Source organism: Pseudophryne corroboree, chromosome 12 (assembly GCF_028390025.1).
Source record: "Pseudophryne corroboree isolate aPseCor3 chromosome 12, aPseCor3.hap2, whole genome shotgun sequence".
NCBI lineage: Eukaryota > Metazoa > Chordata > Amphibia > Anura > Myobatrachidae > Pseudophryne > Pseudophryne corroboree.
In genome coordinates this window covers 72,421,542-72,440,734 of record NC_086455.1, presented here as the reverse complement: position 1 = coordinate 72,440,734, position 19,193 = coordinate 72,421,542, and the positions used below count along the sequence as shown (strand labels likewise).

Below are 19,193 nucleotides of genomic sequence, written 5' to 3'. Positions count from 1 at the left end.
TAAATGACGTGTGTAATGAAGCGTGGGTTGCCCCTGATAAAAAGCTGATAATTTCAAAGAAATTATTGGCATTATACCCTTTCCCGCCAGAGGTTAGGGAGCGCTGGGAAACACCTCCTAGGGTGGACAAGGCGCTAACACGCTTATCTAAACAAGTGGCGTTACCCTCTCCTGAGACGGCCGCACTTAAAGATCCATCAGATAGGAGGATGGAAAATATCCAAAAAAGTATATACACACATGCAGGTGTTATACTACGACCAGCTGTAGCAACTGCCTGGATGGGCAGTGCGGGGGTAGTTTGGTCAGAATCCCTGATTGAAAATATTGATACCCTGGACAGGGACAATATTTTACTGTCGTTAGAACAAATAAAGGATGCATTTCTTTATATGCGTGATGCACAGAGGGATATATGCACACTGGCATCACGGGTAAGTGCTATGTCCATTTCGGCCAGAAGAGCTTTATGGACGCGACAGTGGACAGGCGATGCGGATTCAAAACGGCATATGGAAGTTTTGCCGTATAAAGGGGAGGAGTTATTTGGAGTCGGTCTATCAGATTTGGTGGCCACGGCTACAGCCGGGAAATCCACCTTTCTACCTCAAGTCACTCCCCAACAGAAAAAGGCACCGACTTTTCAACCGCAGCCCTTTCGTTCCTTTAAAAATAAGAGAGCAAAGGGCTATTCATATCTGCCACGAGGCAAAGGTCGAGGGAAGAGACAGCAACACGCAGCTCCTTCCCAGGATCAGAAGCCCTCCCCGGCTTCTACAAAAGCCTCAGCATGACGCTGGGGCTTCTCAAGCGGACTCGGGGACCGTGGGGGGTCGTCTCAAAAATTACAGCGCGCAGTGGGCTCACTCGCAAGTAGATCCCTGGATCCTGCAGATAATATCTCAGGGATACAGGTTGGAATTAGAGACAGATCCACCTCGCCGTTTCCTGAAGTCTGCTTTACCAACGTCCCCCTCCGAAAGGGAGACGGTGTTGGAAGCCATTCACAAGCTGTACTCTCAGCAGGTGATAGTCAAGGTACCTCTTCTGCAACAAGGGAAGGGGTATTATTCCACTCTTTTTGTGGTACCGAAGCCGGATGGCTCGGTAAGGCCTATTCTAAATCTGAAGTCCTTGAACCTGTACATAAAGAAGTTCAAGTTCAAAATGGAGTCACTCAGAGCAGTGATAGCGAACCTGGAAGAGGGGGACTTTATGGTATCCTTGGACATCAAGGATGCGTATCTCCACGTTCCAATTTACCCCTCACACCAGGGGTACCTCAGGTTCGTTGTACAAAACTGTCACTATCAGTTTCAGACGCTGCCGTTCGGATTGTCCACGGCACCTCGGATCTTTACAAAGGTAATGGCCGAGATGATGATTCTTCTTCGAAGAAAAGGCGTATTAATTATCCCATACTTGGACGATCTCCTAATAAGGGCGAGGTCCAGAGAACAGCTAGAGATGGGATTAGCACTGTCTCAGGAAGTGCTAAAACAGCACGGGTGGATTCTGAATATTCCAAAATCCCAGTTAATGCCGACAACTCGTCTGCTGTTCCTAGGGATGATTCTGGACACGGTTCAGAAAAAGGTTTTTCTCCCGGAGGAAAAAGCCAAGGAGTTATCCGAGCTTGTCAGGAACCTCCTAAAACCAGGAAAGGTGTCTGTACATCAATGCACAAGAGTCCTGGGAAAAATGGTGGCTTCTTACGAAGCAATTCCATTCGGCAGATTCCACGCAAGAATTTTCCAAAGGGATCTGTTGAACAAATGGTCAGGGTCGCATCTTCAGATGCACCTGCGGATAACCCTGTCTCCAAGGACAAGGGTGTCTCTTCTGTGGTGGTTGCAGAGTGCTCATCTATTGGAGGGCCGCAGATTCGGCATACAGGATTGGATCCTGGTGACCACGGACGCCAGCCTGAGAGGCTGGGGAGCAGTCACACAAGGAAGAAACTTCCAGGGAGTATGGACGAGCCTGGAAACGTCTCTTCACATAAACATTCTGGAACTAAGAGCAATATACAATGCTCTAAGCCAGGCAGAACCTCTGCTTCAGGGAAAACCGGTGTTGATCCAGTCGGACAACATCACGGCAGTCGCCCATGTGAACAGACAGGGCGGCACAAGAAGCAGGAGTGCAATGGCAGAAGCTGCAAGGATTCTTCGCTGGGCAGAGAATCATGTGATAGCACTGTCAGCAGTGTTCATCCCGGGAGTGGACAACTGGGAAGCAGACTTCCTCAGCAGACACGATCTTCACCCGGGAGAGTGGGGACTTCATCCAGAAGTCTTCCACATGCTGGTAACCCGTTGGGAAAGACCAATGGTGGACATGATGGCGTCTCGCCTCAACAAAAAACTGGACAGGTATTGCGCCAGGTCAAGAGATCCGCAGGCAATAGCTGTGGACGCGCTGGTAACGCCTTGGGTGTACCAGTCGGTGTATGTGTTTCCTCCTCTGCCTCTCATACCAAAAGTATTGAGAATTATACGGCAAAGAGGCGTAAGAACGATACTAGTGGTTCCGGATTGGCCAAGAAGGACTTGGTACCCGGAACTTCAAGAGATGATCACGGAAGATCCGTGGCCTCTACCTCTAAGGAGGGACTTGCTTCAGCAGGGTCCCTGTCTGTTTCAAGACTTACCGCGGCTGCGTTTGACGGCATGGCGGTTGAACGCCGGATCCTAAAGGAAAAAGGCATGCCGGAAGAAGTCATTCCTACTTTGATTAAAGCAAGGAAGGAAGTAACCGTGCAACATTATCACCGAATTTGGCGAAAATATGTTGCGTGGTGCGAAGATCGGAGTGCTCCGACGGAGGAATTTCAACTGGGTCGATTCCTACATTTCCTGCAATCAGGATTGTCAATGGGTCTCAAATTGGGATCTATTAAGGTTCAAATTTCGGCCCTGTCGATTTTCTTTCAAAAAGAATTGGCTTCAGTCCCTGAAGTCCAGACCTTTGTTAAGGGAGTGCTGCATATACAGCCTCCTGTGGTGCCTCCAGTGGCACCGTGGGATCTCAATGTGGTTTTGGATTTCCTAAAATCTCATTGGTTTGAACCACTAAAAAAGGTGGATTTGAAATATCTCACATGGAAAGTGACCATGCTTATAGCCCTGGCTTCTGCCAGGAGAGTGTCAGAATTGGCAGCTTTATCTTACAAAAGCCCATATCTGATTTTCCATTCGGACAGGGCAGAACTGCGGACTCGTCCGCATTTTCTCCCTAAGGTGGTGTCAGCATTTCATCTGAACCAGCCTATTGTAGTGCCTGCGGCTACAAGTGACTTGGAGGACTCCAAGTTACTGGACGTTGTCAGAGCATTAAAAATATATATTGCAAGGACAGCTGGAGTCAGAAAATCTGACTCGTTGTTTATATTGTATGCACCCAACAAGATGGGTGCTCCGGCGTCTAAGCAGACGATTGCTCGTTGGATCTGTAGCACAATCCAACTTGCACATTCTGTGGCAGGCCTGCCACAGCCTAAATCTGTAAAGGCCCACTCCACAAGGAAGGTGGGCTCATCTTGGGCGGCTGCCCGAGGGGTCTCGGCATTACAACTTTGCCGAGCAGCTACGTGGTCAGGGGAGAACACGTTTGTAAAATTTTACAAATTTGATACTCTGGCTAAGGAGGACCTGGAGTTCTCTCATTCGGTGCTGCAGAGTCATCCGCACTCTCCCGCCCGTTTGGGAGCTTTGGTATAATCCCCATGGTCCTTTCAGGAACCCCAGCATCCACTAGGACGATAGAGAAAATAAGATTTTACTTACCGATAAATCTATTTCTCGGAGTCCGTAGTGGATGCTGGGCGCCCATCCCAAGTGCGGATTATCTGCATAAATTGTACATAGTTATTGTTAACTAATTCGGGTTATTGTTGAAGGAAGCCATCTTTCAGAGGCTCCGCTGTTATCATACTGTTAACTGGGTTTAGATCACAAGTTGTACGGTGTGATTGGTGTGGCTGGTATGAGTCTTACCCGGGATTCAAAATCCTCCCTTATTGTGTACGCTCGTCCGGGCACAGTACCTAACTGGAGTCTGGAGGAGGGTCATAGGGGGAGGAGCCAGTGCACACCACCTGATCGGAAAAAGCTTTACTTTTTGTGCCCTGTCTCCTGCGGAGCCGCTATTCCCCATGGTCCTTTCAGGAACCCCAGCATCCACTACGGACTCCGAGAAATAGATTTATCGGTAAGTAAAATCTTATTTTATCATGTACCTGTCCTGCATTGTCTGTAAGTCGCTGTTTTCTTGTTTTGCTCATTTGTTTATATACTTTGTTAGGCACTGAGGAACCCTCGTGGTACTATATAAATAAACGATGATAATAATAATAATAATAATAATAATTGCACAGTCCACGAACAATGAACATGGACATCTCAGGGTTTCAACAGTGTGTTGCCCGCTAGTACACAAGAGGAATGGTGAAGCTGGCATTTGCATATTTTCACAGATGTAATTCAATAAGAAATTGCAACCGCGCACGTATTGCGTCCAACTCTAAATCAGCCCCATCATGTTGATCTTGTGTAAAAGCCATGTTATGATAGCCAAGGAAAACGCACAACAGCCTGTGATTATCTGTAAGGTTTTTTAAGACCCTACTCTAATGGTTGACTTACAGTTTTCAGTCCACCGCTCACTCGCCCACCGTGTGAAGGGGTGAGCCGCCATGTTCAAATACAGCTGGATAGCTATACAAGGATTCTAATTATATTTGTGGCACATTTGTGCACTGACTGAGTTTTCCATGTCTGAATTAGGAATTCCCTGTTCTTGGATATGTAAAAAGGATAAACGCAAGAAAATGGGAAAAATACTTTCTGATTTTACCGGCAATCTCTCAAGTAACACAAATGAACAGCATGGGCTATAGGCCACCATATTTGTGATAGGTGTACCCCTATTAGCAACTGGTTAATTAAATATTTGTAAACAATGTTATTCAAAATAGTATTTTTATTTCTCCCATATTGTAGCCTCCTATGCTCCCTCTGGTTCTGTTTCTTGGCTTGATATTGAATCGGCTTACATTAACCTCCCAGATCTGACCCCTTATGGGGTCTATCCTCCACATCCCGACCCCTTACTTCCACATTACTTCCCACCATCAAATTTAATCTTAGACTCTGGGACTGTTATTCCGTAAAGATGAATCTTACCTCCCTTCCCTCACCCTTGACCCCTATTTGGCAGAACCCTTTGTTTATTCCTGGATCCTCAGTTACGAGATTCCTTACTTGGACTCAACTTGGGTTTAAATTCCCAGCTGATTTCCCCAACCAGGGCCAATGACTATCCCTGTCTGATCTCCAACATAAAACCCCCTCACATACACTCAACCCCTTTGAATTTCTACAAATTCGCCATTTTCTATGCTCCCTGCCTTCACTCACAGTACTTCGTGACCTTACCCCCTTTGAAAATATATGTAAAAACTGCCCCCTCTCCAAAGGCTTAATTTCCCAGCTTTATGCCCTCCTAGTAGATGCCACCCTCCCCCCTACCAGACCCCATGAAATTGCTTGGGAACGAGATCTTGGACCTCCCCCAGAAGCTGAGGACTGGGACGACATGAGACTGGGTATTGCAAAGAGCTCTATTGCAACCAGTATCAAAGAGACATTGTACAAGATTTGTTATTGCTGGTATTATACTCCTGACAGACTCAATAAACTGTTTCCGTCTTCTTCTCCATATTGCTGGAGGGGTTGTGGCTATAGGGGTACTATGGTCCACATGTGGTGGACCTGTCCGATCATTGCCCCTTTTTGGGACTTAGTTCATTATCTCTTGAACTCCCTTCTGGAAACCCCTGTGCTGAAAGATTTTCGGGTCTTTCTATTGTGTTATTTCCCTTCCCCCCCTTGCTCTTAATTGGAAGAAAACCTCTCCCCTCCTCTCTCTGCACTCAGATCCAAAATCTGGCATATTGCAGCAATGGAGAAAATCACATATTACCTCCATGACCGAGTATATGCTTTTGACCAGGTTTGGACTCCTTGCATGGCATAGACCCCCCCCCCCCCCCCCCCTCAAGTTGTTACTTTCTTCTGCGGACCCGTGGACGACGACTTGCCCCCCCCTTCCTCTAGCTTTTGCTTCCCATACTGTTCTCTGCTCTTTTTATTTTCTATCTTTCTTCTCCTTCCCTCTATTCTTCATTTGAAAGTTTGCTATATATTTGTTACTGTAAGACTGTATCGTGGTTTCCTTCCCTCCCCTCCTCCCTTCTTTCCCCCTATTCCTCCTCATCCCCCTTCCCCCCTCATTACCTATTTGATACTTAATCGATGTTGTTTTCTTTGTTTATGTTTTTCCTTAAAATAATATGGTCATTATTGGGCTTTGGTTGTGTTATGCACACCAGTGCCAGCAGGAATGTACTGGTGTCTGAACGGTGAGAGATGCAAAACAAATGAACTCACAGACAGACTGGGGAATATGACATTACATACACAGAAGGTGATAGGGTAACAAAATAAACACAAAGTGAACAGAGAAGCCCAAAGGCTAAGAAACTGGGTGTCTCCCTAGTATTAGGAATGCTCAGATGGAAAGAAGCGAGATGTAGTGATTTAATACGTAGAGAACCCGAAATGCTGTTGCTAAGGGCAACAGCAAAACCCTAAAGGGTTACCAACGGGTGTGGCAGTAAACTCCTTGGTCAGAGATGGAATAATAGACACAAGGAGAGTCTCCACAATCCTAGTCCTCACTTGCAGTGCACTGGTTCAGCTTACTGCCACTAAACTGACACCTGAACACCTTGCACAGTGAGAAAGGATTTTGGCAGGCAAGTCTGAGAATACAGCCGCAAACTTGCTAGGTTCACAGAGTAGCAAAAGAACCCCAGCAGGTTAAACGACTGACTCCAGTCTTACTGCTAGGTCTGGATTGGCAGAGTGTAATACCAAATCCCAAGGCCTATTTGCAGTAAGCAACAAACAAATACAAAGTTTACACAGTACTAGCTAGCTTTCAGGAACTGACTAACCAACAAAGATTCAGCAGCATCTGCCTAACCTGAGAAGAGGGTTTATATAGCAGGTGCTGTCCACGCCCCACTCAGACCTCACAGACTGTGAGCACAAAAACCAGCACCGGATCCCCTGCCGTGCACAGAGCCTGTAACCACTGCACAGCAAAAGACCCGAACCGGAGTATCAGCTACGCTCAGGTTACTCCGCTAGCACTTGTCTCCCGGTTGCCATGACGACGTGGCAGCACAGAGCAGGAGACCCTAACAGTACCCCCCCTCTGACGAGGGGTCAAAGAACCCCTACCACCGGGTTTATCGGGGAACTGCGAGAAGAAAAAGCGTAACAGTCTGGGGGCATGAAGATCACAACTGCGCACCCACGACCGCTCCTCCGGGCCATACCCCTTCCATTGCACCAAAAATGACAGCCGACCCCGAACCATCTTGGAGTCAAGAATCCTTTCAACAACAAACTCCCTCTGGCCACGTATCAGAAGAGGGGAAGGTCTTCCACTGGAAGAAGGATTACTAATCGCCCGTTTTAAAAGGGAACAATGAAATGTTTTATTGATACCCAAAGAACGGGGTAGATCTAACTGAAATGCCACCGGATTGATAACCCTAGTGATCTTATAAGGACCGATGAACCGGGGGCCTAACTTATGAGATGGCTGTCTCAACTTCAAATTCTTGGTAGACAACCAGACGAAGGCTCCTAATTTGAAGCTGCAGGGTCTTTTCCGCTTATCAAAAACCCTTTTGGTCACTAATGACACAGACACAAGGGCTTTCTTCACTTTCCTCCAAATACCTCTAAGGACCGAAACCACAGAGGAACCACCAGGAGTGGAGTCCAGGGGGTCAAAAGAATTGGCCTTAGGATGATGCCCATACACACAAAGGAAGGGAGAGATCCCTGTAGCAGAGTGAGCCGCGTTGTTATAGGCAAACTCCGCCATGGACAGATGAGCCACCCAGTCAGTCTGACACTAGGAGACATAACACCTGGGGAACTGCTCCAAGGACTGGTTCACCCTTTCAGTCTGCCCATTAGACTGCGGATGGTAGCCTGACGACAAGCTGACAGAAATCTGGAGATCGGAACAAAATGCCCTCCAGAATTTGGCCACAAACTGGGATCCGCGGTCAGAGACCACATCAAGTGGCAACCCGTGGAGGCGCACAACATGCAGCATAAATAATTCAGACAGGCATCTGGCCGATGGCAGCCCAACCAATGGAACGAAGTGCGCCATCTTCGAAAACCTGTCAACGACAACCCAGATGGCTGTCATCCCCGAGGATTTGGGCAAGTCCACCACAAAATCCATTGAAATGTGGGTCCATGGCTTAGATGGGATAGAGAGTGGATGTAATGGGCCAACAGGAACCCCTCTAGGAGTCTTATTTCGGGCACAGATGTCACATGCCCGAACCCACTGATCCACATCCCTAGCCACCGAGGGCCACCACACCGCCCTAGATAGCAACTCCCGAGTTCTGGCAATACCCGGGTGACCTGCCGACTTCTTGGCATGGAATTCCAGGAACACTTGCTGTCTTAACCTAGGAGGCACAAACAAAAGACCTACCGGAAGGTCTGGAGGAGCCTGCTCCTGTGCTCTAAGGACTAATGACAAGAGGTCCTGGGTAATGCCCACTTTAATACATGATGGGGACACAATGGGCAATGGCTCCTCGGTGGTCTCCTGGATTGGAGCAAAACTCAGCGAGAGCGCATCAGCCTTGATGTTTTTTGACCCAGGGCGATATGTTATCAAAAAATTAAAGCGAGCAAAAAACAAAGCCCATCGTGCCTGCCTGGCATTGAGGCGCTTCGCTGACTCTAAATATGCCAAATTCTTATGGTCGGTGAGAATTGAGACCACAAACTTAGCCCCCTCAAGCCAGTGTCTCCACTCCTCGAGTGCATCCTTAATAGCCAACAATTCCCGGTTACCCACGTCATAATTCATCTCGGCAGGCGAAAATTTTCGGGAAAAGTAAGCACAGGGATGAAGGCGATTATCAGACACCCCCCATCTGAGAGAGCACTGCCCCAATACCCATCTCAGAGGCATCCACCTCCACCACAAAAGGACGCTCTGGATCTGGGTGTCGCAGCACCTTGGCCGAGACAAATGCCCTTTTGAGACGGGCAAAAGCCGCTTTGGCCTCACAAGACCAGTGAGCAACATCCGCCCCTTTCTTAGTGAGTGCCACCAAGGGAGCCACTATAGATGAAAATCCAGCGATAAATCGTCTATAAAAATTCGCAAAGCCCAGAAAACGCTGAAGCGCCTTCAAACTAGTGGGCTGCACCCAATCCAGGACTGCCTGTACCTTGGAACCCTCCATTTGGAAACCTTCTGGGGAGATAATATATCCTAGAAATGCGATTTGCTGAACTTCAAATTCGCACTTCTCCAGCTTCGCCCCAAGCCGGTGGTCTCTGAGTTTCTGGAGGACTAAGCGTACATGCTTCCGATGTTCCTCCAGGGAATGGGAGAAGATTAGGATGTCATCTAAGTATACAACTAAGAATCTATCCAAATATTCCCTGAGCACATCGTTCATGAAGTCCTGGAAGACTGCCGGGGCATTACAGAGCCCAAAAGGCATCACCAAATATTCATAATGCCCTGAGTGGGTATTAAAGGCAGTCTTCCATTCATCCCCCTCTCTTATTCGGATTAGATTGTACGCACCACGTAGGTCAATCTTAGAAAAAATGGTGGCAGTACGAAGCTGGTCAAACAAGACCGAAATGAGAGGCAGTGGGTATGAGTTTTTAATCGTGATACGGTTCAACTCCCTGAAGTCGATGCAGGGTCGCAACGAACCGTCCTTTTTACCCACGAAGAAGAACCCCGACCCAACTGGAGACTGTGAAGGTCTGATAAATCCCTTAGCCAAGTTCTCCTGAATGTACTCTGCCATAGCCTGAGTCTCAGGACGTGACAGGGAGTACAACCTGCTCTTGGGAAGCTTAGCATTCGGCAACAAATCAATAGCACAGTCATAGGGGCGATGGGGAGGTAGTACCTCTGCAACTCTTTTGGAGAACACGTCCGCAAAATCTGCATAACATCCTGGCAATCCTGGCAAACTTAGCTGCGAAAGCCTGACTGGAAGGCTCAAGCAACTCCTAAAACAATCCGTGCCCCAACTAAGAATCTCCCCAGAGACCCAGTCAAATTGAGGATTGTGGGCCCTTAACCAGGGTAACCCCAACACCAATGGGGCAAAAGTACAGACAGTCACATAAAAGGACAATTTTTCAGAGTGTGTGGCTCCAATAAACAAAGAAATCTGGCTAGTGCAAGAGGTAATTTTACCCTGGGATAATGGTTCCCCGTTTAACCCACAAATCTCAATTTCCGATGCCAAGGTTACTAAGGGAACAGAGTGTTTCAGGGCGAATTGGCGGTCCATAAAAACCCCGTCGGCCCCACTGTCCACAAAGGCCTCAGTCTTGACAGTTTGACCGAGGATCTTCAAGGTCACCGGAATGATAAAAGTCTTCTTGGGAAATTCTGACTTCTGGCCTGACAGGATATTTCCCATCACCCTCAGGCCCTGAAGTTTTCCGGCTTTTCTGGGCATGATACTACCACATGACCTTTATTCCCACAGTACAAACATAACCCCTGCTGTCTCCTCCGCGTCTTCTCACGCGAGGAGAGGCGGGTAGCCCCAATCTGCATAGGCTCCTCGGAAAATTCCTCAGAGTCTGAGGTTCCCTTGGGAAAGAAGGAAACCTCGGTCTCCCTTTCAAGCCTGCGCTCTCTCAGCCGTCTATCCACCCGAATGGATAACTGCATGAGCTGATCCAAGCTATCAGGCAAGGGATATTGTACCAGTTGGTCTTTTATCTGGTTAGAAAGACCTCTTCGGTACTGGTGTCTCAGGGCTGGGTCATTCCACTGGGTATCATGGGCCAACCTCCGAAACTCCGTACAATAAACCTCAACTGGCCTTCGCCCTTGCTTAAGGATCGAAATCTGAGCCTCGGCTGAGGCCGTCTTGTCAGGGTCATCATACAACATGCCCAGTGCCGTAAAAAAAGCATCAACACTTTTAAGCGACGGACAGTCAGGCTGCAACCCATATGCCCAGACCTGTGGGTCTCCTTGTAGCAAGGAAATCACTATGCCCACCCGCTGAATCTCCGACCCAGAAGACTGAGGCCTAAGCTGGAAATATAGCTTGCAGCTCTCCTTGAAACAAAAGAACTGCGAAAGATCTCCAGATAAACGATCTGGGAGATTTACTTTCGGCTCCTTAACCCCTGAAGGTACTGCTGCTGCGGGAGCTCCGCCAGCAGCCTGTGAGGTGTGCATTTTAATGGACAAATCATTAAATTGTCGAGTCAGGACCTGCACCTGATCGACCACCTGTTGCAAAGTATTTTGAGGGGTATGCTCCATATTCCCACAAAATTTCAACAGGAGTATTGGGCTGCTGAATATGTTATGCACACCAGTGCCAGCAGGAATGTACTGGTGTCTGAACGGTGAGAGATGCAAAACAAATGAACTCACAGACAGACTGGGGAATATGACATTACATACACAGAAGGTGATAGGGTAACAAAATAAACACAAAGTGAACAGAGAAGCCCAAAGGCTAAGAAACTGGGTGTCTCCCTAGTATTAGGAATGCTCAGATGGAAAGAAGCGAGATGTAGTGATTTAATACGTAGAGAACCCGAAATGCTGTTGCTAAGGGCAACAGCAAAACCCTAAAGGGTTACCAACGGGTGTGGCAGTAAACTCCTTGGTCAGAGATGGAATAATAGACACAAGGAGAGTCTCCACAATCCTAGTCCTCACTTGCAGTGCACTGGTTCAGCTTACTGCCACTAAACTGACACCTGAACACCTTGCACAGTGAGAAAGGATTTTGGCAGGCAAGTCTGAGAATACAGCCGCAAACTTGCTAGGTTCACAGAGTAGCAAAAGAACCCCAGCAGGTTAAACGACTGACTCCAGTCTTACTGCTAGGTCTGGATTGGCAGAGTGTAATACCAAATCCCAAGGCCTATTTGCAGTAAGCAACAAACAAATACAAAGTTTACACAGTACTAGCTAGCTTTCAGGAACTGACTAACCAACAAAGATTCAGCAGCATCTGCCTAACCTGAGAAGAGGGTTTATATAGCAGGTGCTGTCCACGCCCCACTCAGACCTCACAGACTGTGAGCACAAAAACCAGCACCGGATCCCCTGCCGTGCACAGAGCCTGTAACCACTGCACAGCAAAAGACCCGAACCGGAGTATCAGCTACGCTCAGGTTACTCCGCTAGCACTTGTCTCCCGGTTGCCATGACGACGTGGCAGCACAGAGCAGGAGACCCTAACAGGTTGCCCGTCTAGTCCTCCTGTTTATACTGTGTTTCTACTTTGTCTGACCATGCAAAATAAAGAATTATAAAAAAAAAATAGTATTTTTAAGGCCAAATGAAAATATATAACTGCATTCCATGCATTCTCAGTCAGTGGCGTAGCAATAGCCTCTGCAGATCACGCGGTGGCTTGGGGGCGCCGTTGCTGACTGATGCTCAGAATGCACTCCCATATACAGACCATTCACAATCAGCTCGCACTCCCATACACAGACCATTCACCATTAGCTCGCACTCCCACACAGACCATTTACTCACAGCAGCCGCAGTGATTTGGAGCCCCCCTACAGCTGGTAAAGGACACAACCGCCGCAAAGCACCATGGGGAGTCCCATGTGACCGCAAACAGGAAGTGCGCGCCACATACGACTTGTATGTAGTAATAGTGGTACTCATTGCTCCCGGCCAGACTTACAGGCACAACCTCAACACCAGGGCACGGTCAAGGAGGCTATCGACAGTGGGACCCTGAAAAGGAGGCTCAACAGTGCACATCGTGTCCACTTGGGGGATGGGGTGTGCGCAAGAAACTTTTTTGTCAGGAGGGAGCAAAATTCATAGTTATGCCACTGCTCTCAGTAAGACATACACTTCTTCTGAGATCTGTTATGCAGCCCCTGCCCCCAGAAGGCAGATGATTGGCATCAGAGAGCAGCAGTCAGCTGTTGTCATTTACTACCTGTACCATATACAGTAAATGCCAAACGTACAAGCACGACACTTGTAACACATAAAGTCAATAATATCCATCTAATGAACTTGTTGGGGGGACTTTTTTTTTTGTTACAAATATCTGCACAAGGATGCATGAGCCTGGGTTTAGTTTGCCTGCCCATATGTACTAAATAGAAAAAAAGAATGCTTTAGTATGAAGATAGTCCAAAATATAAATAATATGAATATTGGGGGTAATTCTGAGTTGATCGCAGCAGAAATTCTGTTAGCAACTGGGCAAAACCATGTGCACTGCAGGGGAGGCAGATATAACATGTGCAGAGAGAGTTAGATTTGGGTGTGGTGAGTTCAATCTGCAATCTAATTTGCAATGTAAAAATAAAGCAGCCAGTATTACCCTGCACAGAAATAAAATAACCCACCCAAATCTAACTCTCTCTGCAAATGTTATATCTGCCACACCTGCAGTGCACATGGTTTTGCCCAGTTGCTAACAGAATTCCTGCTGCGATCAACTTGGAATTACCCCCATTGTTGTTAAAGACCGAATATATATATATATATATATATATATATAAATAAAATAAAAAATATCTTGATTCCTTTTTATTGTTAAGATAAAATAGCATTTGCCTTTGTTAGTTTACCTTGCGCCATTGTTCTATTAGCTGCTCTAAGTTACATTTTTTTCATATATTTTATTAAACACGCCCTTTACAGTTAGAATTATACAGAGAGCCACGCTAATAGAAAACAGATTGAACATGTTATATCCTGATGAAGGCATTGAGGTTCAGCCACTAAATCTTTTTTAAACATGAAATCAAGGAGACCACAGATCAATATCCAACTGCTATCCAGTTCAGCAACTTGAGGTTTTATAGATGGCGAACTTTACTTGACACCAGAACTTACTTGCCCTGATCTTGGCAGCCAGGTTTGGGTGAATGTTATTTATTAATGGGATACCCTATAAAAAAATAAATGGTTTATATCGGTCATCAGTGAGTTCCAAAGAAAACAGGGCTAAATATTCATATGTGGTGATAGAAAAATAATAGCATGTTCTAGGGCTTGGAAACAAATGATGAGAATTTGCACTCATTTCTGTTACTCCCTACACTACTGTAGTTTCCTATCCAGAATCAAATTCAGATTCCTCTCTCTCACCTACAAATCCCTTAGTGACTCTTCAATCCCTATATCTCCAACCTCCTATCCATACACATTCTCTCCTGCTGCTCCAATGGTCAAATCCTCTCCTCATCCCTCATCACCTCTTTCTACTCCCACCTTCAGATTTTTTCCCGCATTGCTTTCATCCACTGAAATACCTTCCCTCATCAGAGTTTCTACTAACCTCACGGCCTTTAAATGTACCCTTACTATTCACCTTTTCAATGAAACATAACACCCTTCCTCCTAACTGTCCATAGCTATCTGCCTTTGTGTGGTTACCGATAATCCCCTTAGGGGGGAGATGTATCAAAACTTGGGCTCTAATTACTAAGCCTTGTATGGAGATAAGGTACCAAGCACCCAGCTCCCAACTGTCATTTTTCTAACACAGACTGTAACATGGCAGTTACAGTAGGAGATGATTGGCTAGTACTTTATCTCCATTTGCTTTATCCCCATCCAAGGCTTAGTAAATAGACCCCTTGGAGAGAGATAAAGTGGAGAGAGATAAAGTACCAACCAATCAGCTTCAGTCAATCAGCTTTCTGATTCCTCTATGCAATTATGGAATTTGCGTTGTATAATTATGTATATACGTTTGTTTGTGAACCTGTGTGTAACAATCCATATTGTTCACCTTGTACTTACAGTATGTATGTATTTGAATTCAGAGATCTTGGTTACACATATTTGCGCAAATGTGTGACTAAGCCCCAAAGCCGCTTCAAGGCATCTCTGTATATTTGGGGTCCCTAGCGCTATATCTAGGTGCAGTGTGTGGCACCCCAAAACACCAGCATAAGCCAAAAAGCCCAGGGCAGCATACCAGTGAAAAAACTATAGTGTTAATAAATTAATATTTAGGAAGCCGAAGCTATAGAGAGGGTGATACAAAAATGAAATGTAATTAAAATAGAGAAATAGTGTGAAAAAATTAATAAGTGAAAAGTGTTAATAGAATGTAAAGGTATGCCACACAAAAGACATCCAGCTCAGCCAGGCCAGAGGCACCACACCTCACACCTCCAATACCCCAATCTGGGTCTAGGATTAACCAGCAAGGAGCCACATGATAATGGCTCCTTACTTCCCTATAGCTTTGGCTTCCTAAATACTAATTTATTAACACTATAGTTTTTTTCACTGGTATGCTGCCCTGGGCTTTCTGGCTTATGCTGGTGTTTTGGGGTGCCACACTCTGCACCTAGATATAGCGCTAGGGACCCCAAATATACAGAGATGCCTTGAAGCGGCTTTGGGGCTTAGTCTCACATTTGCGCAAATATGTGTAACCAAGCTCTCTGATATTATGTGGGATTTATATCTGGTTACTGTTATCATTCAGGGTGCTGGGGGAAACAATGTCTCTTTTTTTCTTGCTTAGAAATACTCCTCCCTTTCGAGCACCTGAATGATATCATTAAGCTGCTTGAGCATCTACCATTATATAAATATATATGTATTTGTAATCCTTGGGCACCACATAAATAAAAAAGAAAATATGTCTTAATCCAGGATGCCAAAGTGAAGATTGAGAAGATAGAGAAGGTTGTTCAAGCCCCAGAGTCTGGACATGACCTGAGAACAAGTCGAGACCTGCTCAAAGAGCACCGTCAGCTGGAAAACGAGAGCAGAGAGTTAGCTGAGAAAATGAACTCAATTGTCTCTCGTGCTCAGACAATGGCCACCAACCATTTCAACTCACAAGGGATCATGGATGAAACTATGAAGTATCTGCGGAGGTAACTGACTTTATGGTACAGCTCATTGCTAAGGTACAACAAGATTAGAGCCAAATTGCCTTTATTATAAGCCTACAACAAAAATGGAGTTGAGGTCAAATGTTGACCTTTTCCCCTTACTGTTGTTCCATCCTCTTATTTAGTATTTAGGTCTCAACATGGCAAGTCCTTCTGTTACTAATATTCCAGGGTATCCGGACTATGGCTAGACACTGTCTAGAGAGACAGTTAATAGATCAACACCATGTGGTCGAGAGGCATTAGGTCAACAGGGTCGACAAGTAGAGGGTCAACAGGTACAAAATATTGACATAACAAAGGTTGACACACACATGGTTGACACACTTTTTTAGGGTTTTTTCACATTTATTAACTTTTGCTTGGTTTGCTATTCATGTGGACTACGATTGGGCAGGGCCGTTGCAAGGTTTCTCTGCACCCTAGGCAAAACTTCAGCCTAGAGCCTCCTAACCTGCTATCCCCACCACCACCACCTCTCGGAGGGGAGATGCAGGTAACCACTATGTGGACTACGGTGAATTGCCTCATTATACATATACAGTCAAGGACATTTGAAGTGAAAAAGTATATTGTAAACAAAGTCACAAAATTACCCAGCGACACTGCCGAGTGCAGACATGTAGTCAGGTGCTGCTTGCTGCTGGAGAGCTGGGATCCAGGGGTCCGGATGAGGTGCATCAGGGCTATGAGGAGCGGCCATGGGGGTGCCCCTCGAGAGCCTTACCTACATTCGTCTCCTTTGTGCCTTCACATGACTTGATGTTACACATGTCGGTACAGAGGAAGCGCTGAGACACTATGGGGTAAATTTACTAAAATGGGAGTTCAATTTAAGCTGGGATTTTGCCCATAGCAACCAATCAGATTCTACTTCTCATTTATCTAGCACCATCTAGAAGATAATACCTGGAATCTGTTTGGTTGCTATGGGCATCATCCCATCTTAACTAGAACACACATCTTACTAATTTTACCCCTATGTTGGGACAGGCTGATAGCAGTGACTGCACCTGATTAGTCTCTCAGCAGCAGCCAGCACAGTGTAAAAGGAGGAGGCTGCATACAGAGATATCCTTCAGTTTTTTGCTAGATGAATTCACTGGCGTCCCCGCCAAATAGTAGAGCCGGCCCTGCGATTGGAAATAGTAACCTGTGCCAAGTACAGCAAGGCCCTATGCCCTAAGCGTGGAGAGCGAAGTGAGCCCGCGAGGGTCTTCGTTACCACTAATTGGTGTTACAGGTGATGAAACATAAAATGGCAGCCAAAAAACATGAAACACCATGGGGGGAATTCAAATGTTTAAAAACTCGGGTGTCAGTTTTTTTCCTATCTAATAGACAGGAAAGAACAGCCCCCCCCCCCCCCCCCCCCCCCCCCATGTGTCAACACTTTTGTGTCAATCATTTTTATGTTGATATTTTGACCCTGTCGACCTTTTGTACTGTCTACCTTTTAACTGTGAACCTTGTGATCCTGTCGACCTTTTGACATTGTTGAACATATGGTGTTGACCTATTGAATATCTAATAACGGTAGATCTACCACAGTGGCACAAAGTCATGATTCACCATGGTATAGAACCCGCAAGAGTGGTGGGATTTTGATGAATGTTATCAGGCAAGGTCTTGTCATCTTCAAAAGCATGGTAGAAGATCTCTTGTATACAGGTAAAATCTGATGAGAGGGGAGAGGGGAGAGGGGAGAGGGGAGAGGGGAGTGGGGAATCCCCCCCCCTCCACCTCTATACAGAGTAAATTAAATAGCAATTGCCTGTTTTCAGAATGTCAATTATTGTCTGCTAGAATTTAGCAGCACTATTTAAATAATTTGATAAATATCGTATTTTTGAAGGTAAGTAGAACGGAATAGTTATTTCTATTTCAAAGTAATTGAGTATATGTTTATAAAATGTATGTTTATAAAGGTCCATTTTGCTTGTATAGCTGTCCTTTTTAAATCTAATCAAAAAATTATAAAAAATGAAAAATAATCTGTTGTGGTAGTTATGCACTAAGATGTCACAAAAGCAATAGCAACCAATCAAATTTATGATTTTCATCGTCTAATAGGCCCTACACACTGGGCGATATTAGTGAAAGATATGAACGATCTTGTTCATTAATGAACGAGATACCATTCATATCTTTCAGTGATGAACGATGCGCGGCTGGTGCCCCGTCGCTTGTGCATGCAGGCCAATATGGACGATCTTGTTCATATTTGCCTGCACTGCTATGGAGCCGGGTGACGGGGGGAGTGAAGAAACTTCACTATCCCCGTCACTGCCCCCCTCCGTGTCGCCCGTCAGCCGTATCCGCCGTCTGGCAGCTCGGCGGCGGATCGCGCAGTGTGTAGGGCACTTTACTTGCTCACAATTGATCAGCTACTGTTACCTTGTAGTGGTTTACTGCACATTGCTACATTTATACTTCCTTAGTAAATAGCCCCAGTTTCTCTATCGTCCTAGTGGATGCTGGGGTTCCTGAAAGGACCATGGGGAATAGCGGCTCCGCAGGAGACAGGGCACAAAAGTAAAGCTTTCCGATCAGGTGGTGTGCACTGGCTCCTCCCCCTATGACCCTCCTCCAAGCCAGTTAGATTTTTGTGCCCGGCCGAGAAGGGTGCAATCTAGGTGGCTCTCCTAAAGAGCTGCTTAGAAAAGTTTAGCTTAGGTTTTTTATTTTACAGTGAGTCCTGCTGGCAACAGGATCACTGCAACGAGGGACTTAGGGGAGAAGAAGTGAACTCACCTGCGTGCAGGATGGATTGGCTTCTTGGCTACTGGACATCAGCTCCAGAGGGACGATCACAGGTACAGCCTGGATGGTCACCGGAGCCTTGCCGCCGGCCCCCTTGCAGATGCTGAAGTAAGAAGAGGTCCAGAATCGGCGGCAGAAGACTCCTCAGTCTTCTAAAGGTAGCGCACAGCACTGCAGCTGTGCGCCATTTTCCTCTCAGCACACTTCACACGGCAGTCACTGAGGGTGCAGGGCGCTGGGAGGGGGGCGCCCTGGGAGGCAAATGAATACCTATTTTGGCTAAAAATACCTCACATATAGCCTCCGGAGGCTATATGGAGATATTTAACCCCTGCCAGAATCCGTTAAGAGCGGGAGACGAGGCCGCCGAAAAAGGGGCGGGGCCTATCTCCTCAGCACACA

The 19,193-nt window shown here is 46.3% G+C and overlaps 1 protein-coding gene across 5 annotated transcripts in view; it reads left to right on the top strand.

Annotated features, from left to right (window-relative positions):
* The window catches only part of SPTBN5 (spectrin beta, non-erythrocytic 5), a 704,607-nt gene that overhangs the window by 247,850 nt on the left and 437,564 nt on the right, over positions 1-19,193 (top strand). For all 5 annotated transcript variants that reach the window (XM_063947637.1, XM_063947638.1, XM_063947639.1 and 2 more), the window contains one exon: positions 15,784-16,010. In XM_063947637.1, the coding sequence (XP_063803707.1) occupies positions 15,784-16,010 (227 nt within the window). The remainder of the gene's footprint in view (positions 1-15,783; positions 16,011-19,193) is intronic.